This window comes from Fulmarus glacialis, unplaced genomic scaffold (genome assembly GCF_000690835.1).
Source record: "Fulmarus glacialis isolate BGI_N327 unplaced genomic scaffold, ASM69083v1 scaffold31002, whole genome shotgun sequence".
NCBI classification, from domain to species: domain Eukaryota; kingdom Metazoa; phylum Chordata; class Aves; order Procellariiformes; family Procellariidae; genus Fulmarus; species Fulmarus glacialis.
Window position 1 is genome coordinate 10,500 of NW_009200447.1, and position 11,822 is coordinate 22,321.

At 48.3% G+C, this 11,822-nt stretch overlaps 1 protein-coding gene across 1 annotated transcript; it reads right to left on the minus strand.

Annotated features, from left to right (window-relative positions):
• Positions 1-4,862: 4,862 nt before the first annotated feature.
• Positions 4,863-9,533, minus strand: CIAPIN1 (cytokine induced apoptosis inhibitor 1). The gene is made up of 8 exons (XM_009573605.1): positions 9,353-9,533; positions 8,890-9,042; positions 7,426-7,502; positions 6,982-7,150; positions 6,694-6,767; positions 6,260-6,375; positions 5,649-5,718; positions 4,863-5,060 (listed from the first exon to the last, which is right to left on the minus strand). The coding sequence occupies exons 1-8, from the start codon at positions 9,507-9,509 to the stop codon at positions 4,950-4,952; spliced, it is 927 nt and encodes a 308-aa protein (XP_009571900.1). The 5' UTR covers positions 9,510-9,533; the 3' UTR covers positions 4,863-4,949.
• Between the last annotated feature and the right edge of the window lie 2,289 nt (positions 9,534-11,822).

Below are 11,822 nucleotides of genomic sequence, written 5' to 3' on the forward strand. Positions count from 1 at the left end.
TGACCTGGGTCACAGTGAGAAAACGCAGAAAGAGCAAAGGGAAAAAGAAAAAACAAGCCAAGGAGCCGCAGAGGAGGAACAGGAAAGGATGAGGATGGGCGAGAGTGGCAGTGCGGGAGGACTGTAGTATACTTGGATGCCATGAAAGAGAGAAGGGGAGAGGCCAGTAAAGAGAAGACAGAAAACAGAAAAGAATTACAGAAAGAAGAACAGAGAAGTTGAAGGAAGTGGAGCGGAAAAAGAGAAGGAGAGGAGAGACCCGAAGAGTCAGAAGAAGGGGAAGACACTGGGGAGGAAAATGGCTCAGGCTGAGGAAAAACACCAGTTAATTCGTTGGGTGATTAATCGTATTTCTGCTGGCAAGTTCATTGGACTTTAACACTTCTGAAGCTCTCAGAGATGTCCGGGCCAGGCACAAGGAGAGGTTTATTCCCTACTCTGCAGAGGGCACACGTTCCTCCCTGTCTCGCAGAGCATCTCCTTCTCATCCAGGAGACCCAATTTCTCCAGCAAGGAAGGTTACCAGCAGGCATTGCATTTATTTAAGAGCAAAATAACGCATGTAAAGCAAGCTGCAAAGATGCAGAGAAAAGCTTCCTGGTCTTTGCACCAATGGGCCTCTGAAGGCTACCAATGCAGCCATGCTTTTCCCAGCAGGAGGAAAAGCAGCTGCTCTAATTCAAGGGTAGGAAAGCAGGCATGCACACAGAGCCAGTGGTGAACTCCACAGTTCTTCCTGCCTCCCCAAGTTGAAGCCGTGCAAGGGGACATCCCAGAGTGCAAGTACGGAGGCAGAGGTAGATGCACTGGGGTGTTTCTCCATGAACGGCTCCATAAAGCATCTCCTGACCAGGCTCCAAGGTAAAAAGGGACATTCAAAGGACGCCAAGAGAGGCAGGAGGAGAAGGGCAGAAAATGCTGCTGATCTCATCTGTCAAGAGGAACAAGAGGAACTGACGCTTAGCTCTGTGACGCAGTGCTTGGCCTGGCACTTGGCCTGCGGCACAAAGGGCTGCATCTCACAGCCCCCTGGAAAACCAGCGCAATTCACGCTGTTTCAGTTTTACTGCTGGGGAGGGTTGGAGGAGTCTCCCTTAATATTTTAATCCCCCCTTTTTGTAAATTAGACTATTTCTATGTCCCCAAGACGATGCTCACCAGGACCAGTTCCAGTGGTGCTGGGAGGAGAAGCCGTCGGCACAGGGCTTTGCTGCATGCTGGGGTCCGCAGAGCTGGTAGGACAAGGACCAGGTGATCCTGAGCAGGCGCAGCCGCTGGAGGGAGGCAGTGGAGCAGAAAAGCTGGCAAAAAAACCCTTGGACATGGCTGGAGGTGGGAAACAGCCTGTCCAAGAGCAAATCCGGTAGGAGAGGCACATCCATCCCCCCTGCACCAGGGCCTCTCCTGGTCCCCTGTAACTCCTCCTGCTTACAATCCAGTTGCGCTCAGGACCTGCATTCATCATGTTGGACGGCTTTCTGCACTTCTGCAGCTGGGAAAAAAACCACGTCTGTCTTGTTTGTGCTGCACAAGTGGAAATAGGAAGAGGTGAGGTGAGGGAATTCCTATGGTGACAGTCCTGGAACGAATGCCACGCCCTTGGCCCCTCTTGTCTAGATGTTGCAGCCCCAAATCCCGTCCTGATGTGGGTGGGATCCCTCAGGCCGCCCCGGGGCCCTGGCTTGGAGGAGGAACAACGGGGAGGATGAGGCTGCCAACAAGCCAGACATATAGCCACCAAGGGGACAAGTAGATGCTTGTCTTGGCAGTGCCCAGCCCTTGCATGCTGTTTGCCTGCAGTGCTGTAAAACACTCCCCGACGCGGCAGTGCAGAGGGGACGCTTTCAGAGGGCGATGGATGATGCAATCCCCCAAAAGAAATAAAACCACCTGAATGATGCTTCAAAACCATCACGCAAAGAGTAAAAGATCTCACAACAAAAAGTTGTTTGTTGGCAGGAGACGTAGGAGCAAGTCCACAACTGGAACGATGGAAGACCGGCAATGGCCGGATCCAGTAAGGTCTCAGGGGTCTGGCCCAAGGCAGCAGGCGCTCAGAGGCCCCGTTCCAGCACACAGGCGGCTGCACAACTCGCTCTGTGTGATTTTTAGTCCTTTCCCCTCTCAGCAGCCTCGTTTGAGATGCGAGCACGCAGGTCAGTCCTGCGCTCCCCACGGGCCGTACCTGGCGCTGTGTGTCCAACCCGGGGCCACTCGGAGAGAAGGTGGCTCCAGCTGCCTGGAGCAGAGTTCAGAGGAACACGGGAACAGGTCAGCTATCGGGAGAAAAATCAGAGAAGCTTCACTGAAAATGGCTGAAGTTACAGTGACTTAACTCTGCTGCAGGGCATGTTTGAAGTGTCCGCTGGAGACCCCTGTAGAATTGCCCTGTCGCAGAGCCGGCTCAACAGCACACCAGGGCCTGAACCGTGTCTGCCAAGATCATTTTGTCCTTTTAGCCCCAAGGTCGATGCCCAGAGCCTGTCAGTGTTTAAGACGCATTTGGACAATGCCCTTAACAACATGCTTTAACTTTTGGCCAGTCCTGAATTGGTCAGGCAGTTGGACCAGATGATCGTTGTAGGTCCCTTCCAACTGAAATATTCTATTCTATTCTAGGCACAGCCTCAGCTTGCTCACTAGGGACAAGTGCCACCCTCCCAGGCGCAGGGTGGGCAGCCAGACCTAAGGACCACGGGTGGAAGGAGGAGGGGAGGGCAGCCAGGGTGGCTGGAGGCTGTAGCAGACAAGGGAAGCGGGCTAAAAGGGTAAATACTCCTCAAAACCCGCCTGATAGGAGCATATTCCCACCCAGCCGATGCTCCACTGCCAAACTGTCACCCTTTGAGGGCCTCTGGCACAGCGAGAGCGAGTGACACTATTTAAAGAGAACAAGATTATACAGCCTCAACCATCATTAACTGAACTCAGCAGTATCTGAAAGTGCTTCTAGCTTGTTTAAATTCCAGTTCAGTGAATCACTGTAAAACAAAAGCTCCTGCCACTGCCTCCTCCCTCTCTTATCTTATTTACTCCTGAAAGGAAAGCAGAGTTCAGGTTAAGGGCTGCCTTTATCAAGAACCTTTCATATGGAGACATGCAGAGACTTCCGCTACCAGTGAGGCTGAAAAAAGGCAATAAAACCCCAAAAGGTCATAGGTGTGCCAAGGCTTTTACCCATTTCTTTAGTTCATAAGATGGGAGCGCTAACAGGTTTGTGGGACAGGAGGTTTATCACAAGATTTGTGTCTCCTTGGGAGTTGTTCTCGCTGATGACAGAGGCAGGGACTCGGGAGGAGGGTGAGGAAGGGGTCTGGGAAAGCCGTGCTCTCACTGGAGGGCAGCAGTCTCTCTATTTACAAGCTCTCAAAGGTGTCCGTTGCCACTAGTCCCTCATATTCCCCTCTGGCTCCCAGGTAAGTACCGAGTACTACACAGCTCACACCGCAGTGCCCGCCCCTTGATCCACACAGGATGCTTTACACACCTCGAGGACTCCCTCCCTTCTCTCCCTGCAATCCACCTTCTCCTTACTCAACCAGGAGAAAGACTCTTTCTGAAATCTAGACCGAATAAAAAAGTTCATCTAGGCAGCTTGATTCTGTTCTTTCCAGTGGGCATCACATATTCGAGTCATGTTTTTCAGTGGAACAATTTATGGAGAACTCCAAGATGCAACCCAACGTTTAAACGGTTCCAGAAATCACTGAGAGGCTGAGTAAAAGGAGAGACGCACTTAGACTGCCACTAATACCAGTCTTAAAACAAACACTTTACTATTGGTCACTTTTATTTCAAGAACAGAACAGCCTTTCAACCCAGCTCCCTCTGTGAGTTTAGTGTGTAACTCGGGTAGCACAACAAGCAGCAGTCACCTCCTGTAGAGCAAGAGCTCCAAACAAAGCAATCCCCGTTGAGACACCAGTTTTCCTTCTCTCCCTCCATGGGTGAGAAGCCTGGCACAGAACATGAACAGCTCCCTCATCCCGCATCTGCACAGATGCTTCATTAGCAGTAGTTATGCAAATAAATAGAGAGTAGTCAGTATCTCGTGGAGTGGGAGCAGATGGTGACCACAGATCATCTAGAAATTAAGTTATTGCTATGTTCTTACTTATTGGACACTGCAGGTAACTCACTTGGTAACCACCAAGAGAGGCGACAGTCTCAGACTGCCCTTGTGTTATCAGTTCATGTTGGTCAGAAAGGTGTGGGAGGACAAGACAGATCTTGTTTAATCTGCTGCCTGCCTTAAGGGCAGGAGTTTTCTCAGTGGGACTGAATCTTTGTCATTTTGATAGAAATAGGTGGGGGCAGACGATATCATCGGCAGGCTCCCTAAACACTTGGAAATTCATCACGCCTGCCAGACTTTACCAAGGGGTTCACATACACTGCTAAGAGTACATACTGCTAAGTGTACTCACTGCTCCTGACTTGCAACAGGAGCTCCTGAGCCACCTTCACGTGGTAAGGAACTGCAGGTTCAAATTTCAAAGAGCAGGAGTGCAGTGTCACCCTGAGAGCTCTGCCAGAGCTGCTGATTCATCAGGGAAAACCAAAGCAAATTAGAGTAGTAATTAACACGGGCATGGAGAAGTACCAGTCCTGCCGCACGCACATGAGCTCAGCCTGACACTTGATTCTACTTCCCTCTGCTGGTGGGATATGCTGTGACAGCCAGCGTCCCAGTACCAAGTCAAGCCAGCTAAAACAAGGCATAACATGAACTCTAACACATATGAGACCACTTGTCACCGAAGATTATCAGGTAGCCCAAGGTTGATTACAAGTGATGAGCTCACAGCAGTGTCAGTGCCCACAGTGTCCCCCCCCACGAGGAGTATTGGCCAGAGAACATGAGTTTGAGAGGATGAGGGCTGCAGGAAGAACCTCAGACTGATGGAGAAGCAGAGGAGTCCTTCGCAGGACATCCAGAGACGTCTTTGTTAGGCATCATGCAGCTGGTTCTCTTTCAGGAGAATCTTCTCCCCAGGCTTGAAGGCGGGCATCCCCAGGTAAGGGCAGCTGGCACAGCGGAACGCATCCCCCAGGTAGCACTGGCAAGAGAAAGAAAAGCACCTTCTGTAATCAGGGGTGAAACTGAAAGTTTTCAGTTCTCTCCCCATGTGATACGGTTTTTCCAGCTTAAGAGATGACATGCTCCTCGGCATGTAACAGCACAGAAACCGCCTCCTTTCTACCCCCTCTCAATACGTCTGGTTAGCACGGTTAGAGAGCTGCGCAGGGCACTGTGCTCACATGGAAGAAGCGAGTTTTCACCCCAGCTGGTGTGCTCAGGCATGGCTGCATGCTGGGCCTGGGCAGCCCCCTAACCACAACCAGGTCCCCCTGTGCTCCCATAAGGTGATCTTCCCTGAGCAGATCACTGGTTAGCACAGGAGCAGGGAGGCAGAGGTTCGCTGTTTACTCTGGCTCCTGCAGGGCCGGCACTTGCGCTGGAACAGACAGCACGCACTGGTAGGGAGCATGTGGGCACGGGGCAACAGGCTGAAGCTCTGCAGAAGCTGCACAAGCAGTGTTTAGAAGCAGTAAGCCAGCTTAGGGAGCAGTCGCTAGAGAACACAGTTCTTAGGCACAAATCACGTACTGCAAACCACAGTATAGAAACAAAAAGGACTATTTACATTTCCACAGGCAGATTTGGGCTGTGAGCTTTTCTTCTCCTGTTCCAACTCTTCAGCCAGGCCACACGTGCTGTAGAAAAATAAAGAAATCACCTGCATCTTTCTGCTTAAAGGTTGTGAGTCATCAACACTTGTCCCAGCCCTACTCACACGCAACAGCCCTCGCTCTGTCACACAACACGGCTGACTCCGGGACTCTCACACCCTTCACTTTGTTCTTCAACACCATGGTTTGTATAACAAGTGTTGAAACAGACTCCTCAAGTTTAAACTGGGTGGGAAATTACTCTACAGCACTTGCTATGTGTGCTATTTCTCCTTGAAATCTGAGAAACCAGGGTTTTAGCCAAGGTCGAACAAACTGTGTAGCCACCTTCAAGAAGACTGTTGATCATATCAGCGTGGTAATTTGTAGCAGTTTTGGTGTGGCTAGTCAATTCTCATTGTATTTGGATTTACATTCAAATAATTAAGATAAGAAAGGACACGAACCAAGAGAATTGTGCTGTGAAGAACAGCAAAGTGTCTACAATCTTTTTAAAATCCATCCAACTCTAAGGGTTTAACGTTACAGTTAAAAGGTTCACCGATATGCTAATCCCAGCACTGACCAGTTCTTGCAGGCTTTCTTTTTGCCCATTTCTTTGCAGGATGGAGCTCTGAGGGACGATGGATCTGGCTTTTTCAAATCCTCTGAATCCAACAGCTCATCAGAGTCCAAAAGATCCTGAAAACATACCATGGAAGATAACATGCAGGAAACTTGTCAGTAGGGAATGACATTGCTGTGTTATTTTCAAAGCAATGGTGTTATCTGTAGCACTAGCATTAAAAGTGCTGCGGCTGTGCCCTCTTATCCATGTCTCCTCTCTGCCCTCTGGGCTCTCAAGACCTCACATAGTAGATGAAATATTTTGCCCTGGGGATACTTTTCTACCTCTTAAGTTGTAAAGCTTCCCAAGAGGCATGACTGAAACTATCTAGAATAGGAAAGAAGAGGAGAGAGAAGGGACAACAGCAAAGCCTCACAAACAAGACCAGATACCATCTCTTCGTCATTCATATCATTGGCAGAGAGTGTCCACAGCTTGGCAGTGGCTGGGTCCACAGAGGGTTTTCCTGGAGCCAAAACAAAGGAAGAAATAGTAGTTACTCCAGCCTTTGCTCCATCTACTCCCAACAAATAGAGTTCAAACAACTTTGGAAAGCCTCACTTCACAGGTTTTTACTGTAGTACTCCCTACCCCAGAGCTGTCTCCCTATTCCCAGGGATGCTTGTCCCCTGAGAGGCAGCAAATTAGCTGCCAGACATTTAGCAGGCACCACTCCTTACCTGAAGGACCAGGTTTCTTGGCAAAGGAAAGTTTGAGCTGACTTGAGGATCCCACTTCGAAATTGGGCTTCCTGCCTTCTATCTGAACAATGAGAAGGTCATTCCCTTGGTAACCCAAATGCTCTCGGACTGACTGGGCCTCCTCCGGGGTCAACGCTTCCTTTTGCAGCTGCAATGTAAGGTTTTAGGTTAACCTGACACAAAATCCCTTATTTCAGCACCTAGTCCAGCGTTCCAGTGAACGCAGACAATCGGTATTTTCAATCCTAAAGAAAAACACTACCTCTGCAGTAACTAAAGTTTGTGGCAGGCAGCGTCCATGCACATTTACAGTAAACCAGGGTAGCTAAACACCTTTTCACCCAGCAAGTCCCCAGGAATCGCCATCTACATTTCAAGGTAACTGCATGGGGGAGTTTCTATAAGCAGTTAGTACATACGTACCTCCTTCACTTCCACCAACCCAGAGAGAGTCAGAGCTGTAGGGAGTTTGGCTGCTGTCTTGATTCTGCTGTTGTTTCCTGGAAGACACAAAAGCAGGAAGTAGGAGGAAGGAAGAACAAGAATAGAGGTCACTGAGAAACCTGGAAGAGTAAGAGCTTTAGAAGGAAGTATTCAAGCCAAACCTCTGCTTTAAAATTGGGCCCTTTCTAGTTGACAGCAGGAACAAACCAGAAAAAGCATAAGCAGCTTGTTCATTAAAATAACAGCCTGGGGTCACAAAGCTCCAGATCTTTTCTATATATGCCAAAACCTTCCTCAACCCAATTTACACCCACCAAAAAAAGATTAAAAAAAACCCACCCCAAAACCCAAACAACAAAATCCCCCAAAACATTTTCACATATTAAAGTGCACAACTCATGAAGTTTTCAAAACATGGACTCCTAAATGAACATTACATTCAGAAACGTAACATTCAAGAGCCCTGTTCTCATAGGCAAAAGGTATTACAATCACCGTTTAATCAAAAATTCATTACAGGTTTCTTCACTTGGGCACAGGATTGTGCTGAACAGAATCCATTCTCCCTCTCTCACTAGTCCCACTTGCACTTTAACCCAAGTCCACCAAATTCCAGCTTGTCAGATGTGACTTTGGAAAAAAGAAACCTCACCTACTCCAGATTTTGCATGTTCTTTGTTCTGTCCCAGAAGTGTTCCCCCCGCCCCTAAGGTACCACTTGCACCACAGAGCCCCTGCCAGCTTCAAAGCATTGGCAAATCTTCCCAACCTGAAGAAGGCATTTCTGCTGCCACTGACATCACCATTTTCAGTACTGTAGATGGTGCCAACAGAAACAAGGTCAGCGTAGATGGTTCTGTTCTTATCAGGTGGCATATTATTTCCCACTTCCATCCTGAACTAGCTCCCTATGCCAGCAAGGTTTGAATGCAGGTCAAGTATAAGACAGAGAAATAATCTTGTGTTCACCTCCTCGTGTGTTCCTCCAGCTGTCCCATGGCAGGTGCTCTGGCTTTACTCTTAAAACTTAGTTATCCGGAAAAGATAGAAGTGTTTGGACTATTTCTCAGCTGGCTTCTGGGACAGCTTCTCTTGGCATTTGTCACCTGTCTTTAAAATCACTTCAGAAGCTCCTCAGAAACACATCATCTGCAACTATTTAACATTACACGCCCTAGGAGAAGATCAGTGTCCCCAAGCTTTTCAACGTCGTCGTTTAGGAATAAGCCTATCCAGCACTTTTGATAGAAGGAGAGTGACTGCAAACATCTCTGACTGCTACCAGTTGAAATACAGGATAAAAACCTTGCTACTCAGGTTACTGTGTCAGGAGAATGAAAATCTCTGAAGGTCAGTCAGGGTTCCTGGCCTTTCCATTTCAGCCTAATCCTCACAAGAATTGCTATGTTGCCATGAAAGCAAGGCTGATGCGGATTCTCTCACCTGATTCTGTAACCACCGGTTCTTTCAGGAGGACACGGCCCCCTGGCTTAAGTATGCGAGCTATTTCTGCCAGTACCTCCGCACTGTGCTGCGCTGTACTGCCTGGTACCACGCCAGAGAGAATTACATCGAAACTGGACTCCCTGTGAGCCGCTGAAAAGAAGGAGGAAGATGGTACAATTTTACACATATACACGCACAGCTTTGCTTAATACATCAGTTCTACCTCCCTCCTCATCTCTCATGCTTGCGTACAACAGCGATAACTGATTAAAGACACTAGCCATAGGAAGCACGACCAGGGTATACCACTTTCTTTGCTCTACTGCCAGTGGTAAGAGTTAGCAGTAGGTGCGATTGTTGTTCTGAATGCTGACTTACAAACCAGGGAACATGTCAGCTCACACAACAGAAGCACCCTCTACCTTTAAACGAAACAGTGAAAAATTAAGCTCATTCTTACACTGAGACAGCTGATTAATGTTTTCCACAGAGACACGATTATCAGCTCCCACCAGCGTCTGAATTTTATCCACCAAATCCTTCAAGGCTTCAACTGGCGAGGAGCTGTCCCAGACGATGGCCACACGCTGGCCTGGCGCAACTCCGTACTCCCCCATTTCCTCAGCAGCAGCAAACCTGACAGTGGCAGAGAGAGGAAGGGGTGGGGGGAGACAGAGAGGAAGAGTAAGTGCCAAGCGCGGCATGAACCTCTGTGACTGTGGCTTAATCACAGAGCATCGACTTGTTTTAATAAATGGGGATTATTTTCTGGAGACAGGCAGCACAGATGTCCCACAAGCCAAGCGTTAACATGACATTAAGAAATAGCTACACTTAAGGGCGTAACTCGGTTTCTCTCCAGTTCAGAGACTAATTTTGCAGGGAGACTGCAAGCCATGCTTAAAAAAAAACCAAAACACCAAACTCACCTGTTTTTCTTAAAGATTTGGATAGAGACATACACAGAATTTCTGCATTTCCAGATTAGTGACAACTATTTGGCATTAAACACTTCCCTGTCTCTCCTACTCAGGACATGACCTAGCAGGGTTTGCTTCCACAGTACATGAGAAGAAATGAAAAAATTTTAAAAAGTAACTTTTAGCATTCCCAGTGTTCGAGATTGAGGCTCTTCGAACTCTTGTCATCAGTGGCGCTGGGTGAGCAATTACACGGAGGGAGAAGGGGAACAGAATGTGCAGTGAAGTGACAGTTTTGAGAAACCTGTCTGCACTAGTGTTTTATAAAAGACTGCACTCCTGACAGAGTCCGAAGAAAATCTGCAGTATAGAAGTGTCACAGTAATACATTTCATCACCTGTACTCGCAGCAGCACCGGCTACTGAAACAAATTACCTAACCTCTTTCACTCTACTCAGCCAATGCAAACCTATCTTCTTTCTAATTTAACATGACCACAGAGAACAGAGAGCACCGGTGAGCACACTAGTTGCCCAGTGTATCTTCAATTAGCTACAGGCCACACACTTGCTTCGGAAGATCCTGTTGTAAGCTCTCCAGAAATACCAGGTATGATACCAGAAATAATAAGATACCACAAATCATTACATTACGCATCCTGGATAATGCCTCATTGCCACCGTGTTGTCATGAAAGCATAGCTTACGGATATGCTGTACCAAATTTAACTCAGTGGCCTGCAGTCAGGTGCAGAGTGGATCTTGACCCGCTGTTCCTCTGGCTCTACGTGCCGTGGACCCCTCTCTCCTGGAAACTGCTTTGACCCGCTGTTCCTCTCGCTCTACATGCCGTGGACCCCTCTCTCCTGGAAACTGCAAACAAGTTCAGAACAGGACAACTCTGCGCTTTGTCTGAGCTACTCTGGTAGGAATTAGTGCTAACGCAGCCCACAGTGCCAACCAGGTAAGGAGTGGAAGATCTTGGATGTACGCTACAGGTTATAGCGTCTCACAGTTGGCCTTGAATGCATATGCAATGCAAGCTAAGCAACTACAACAGACAGCAATACTAGTAAACACATTTATTAACCCCATTAAAAAGTGACCTTTCCTAGGAAGAAGGCTGACGACCTCAAAAGATACATAAGCTGTAGGCTAATGTGGAAAAAAAAGAAATGCAAAGCCACACCTTTCTCTCAGAACAGCAGGCTGCGACCTTTCAAGATCATTCAGAACCCAAACTACATCAACAGCAACACCAGCCTGCATCAATCCCTTGAGGTGCAACCTAAAGAAAGTAGGAAGCTACCGCAGTCCTCAAAGACATGACATTATGTCGGCCTTCAGTCAGTGTAAAGGCTAGGAGTTACCATCAAAGCATACACAGCCAAGTTCTTGATGGTAGGATGGGAGGGATATTTTCCTCCCTCTATATTTTCCAGTAGAAGGTGGAATTTATTTAAAATGAAGATTTGGCGTACCAGCCATCTTCCTTTTAAATACCTCCAGCTCTAGACTACAACGACCTGGCTTGCTCAACCACCCGAGTGCTGGGCTGGCCAGGGCTCGGTGAAGACAGCGAGCAGGCGCTCTCCTCCATCACACCGAGGAGGATTCCCGCCGGTCGGGATCAGCTGCTTTGTACCGTGCCAGGGAGGAGCCCCAAGGGCTGGATCCGGGGTAGGCACCGGGCTGGGCGTGGGGAGGGGACCTTATCTCAATTTCACACACATTTAACAGTCCTTGAGGAACAGAACTGCCCAAAACAGAGCAAGAAAGGAGCTTTAAACAATACTGGAGGCTTCCAGCTTCAACAGATTAAAAAGCTACCGCATATAGCACGCCAAAGCTTTACACTAGAGCCTCCTGAGCGCTCCCTACCTTGCGATGCACAGCAGCGGCCCAGGACGCCATCCAAGGCTGCAGGCAACGACTACACTGGCCCTACAGCAGGTGAACGTTTCAAGTACATCCCCTCATATAGAAAGGGCAGAATAAACCTCTAAATCA

Coding starts and splice junctions, on each gene's coding strand:
- CIAPIN1 (XM_009573605.1), bottom strand. CDS start 9,509: ATGGGGGAGTACGGAGTTGCGCCAGGCCAGCGTGTGGCCATCGTCTGG. Junction 7,503..8,889: donor ACCGGTGGTTACAGAATCAG/GTGAGAGAATCC, acceptor TGTGTCTTCCAG/GAAACAACAGCAGAATCAAG. Junction 7,151..7,425: donor GGTTGGTGGAAGTGAAGGAG/GTACGTATGTAC, acceptor CTTACATTGCAG/CTGCAAAAGGAAGCGTTGAC.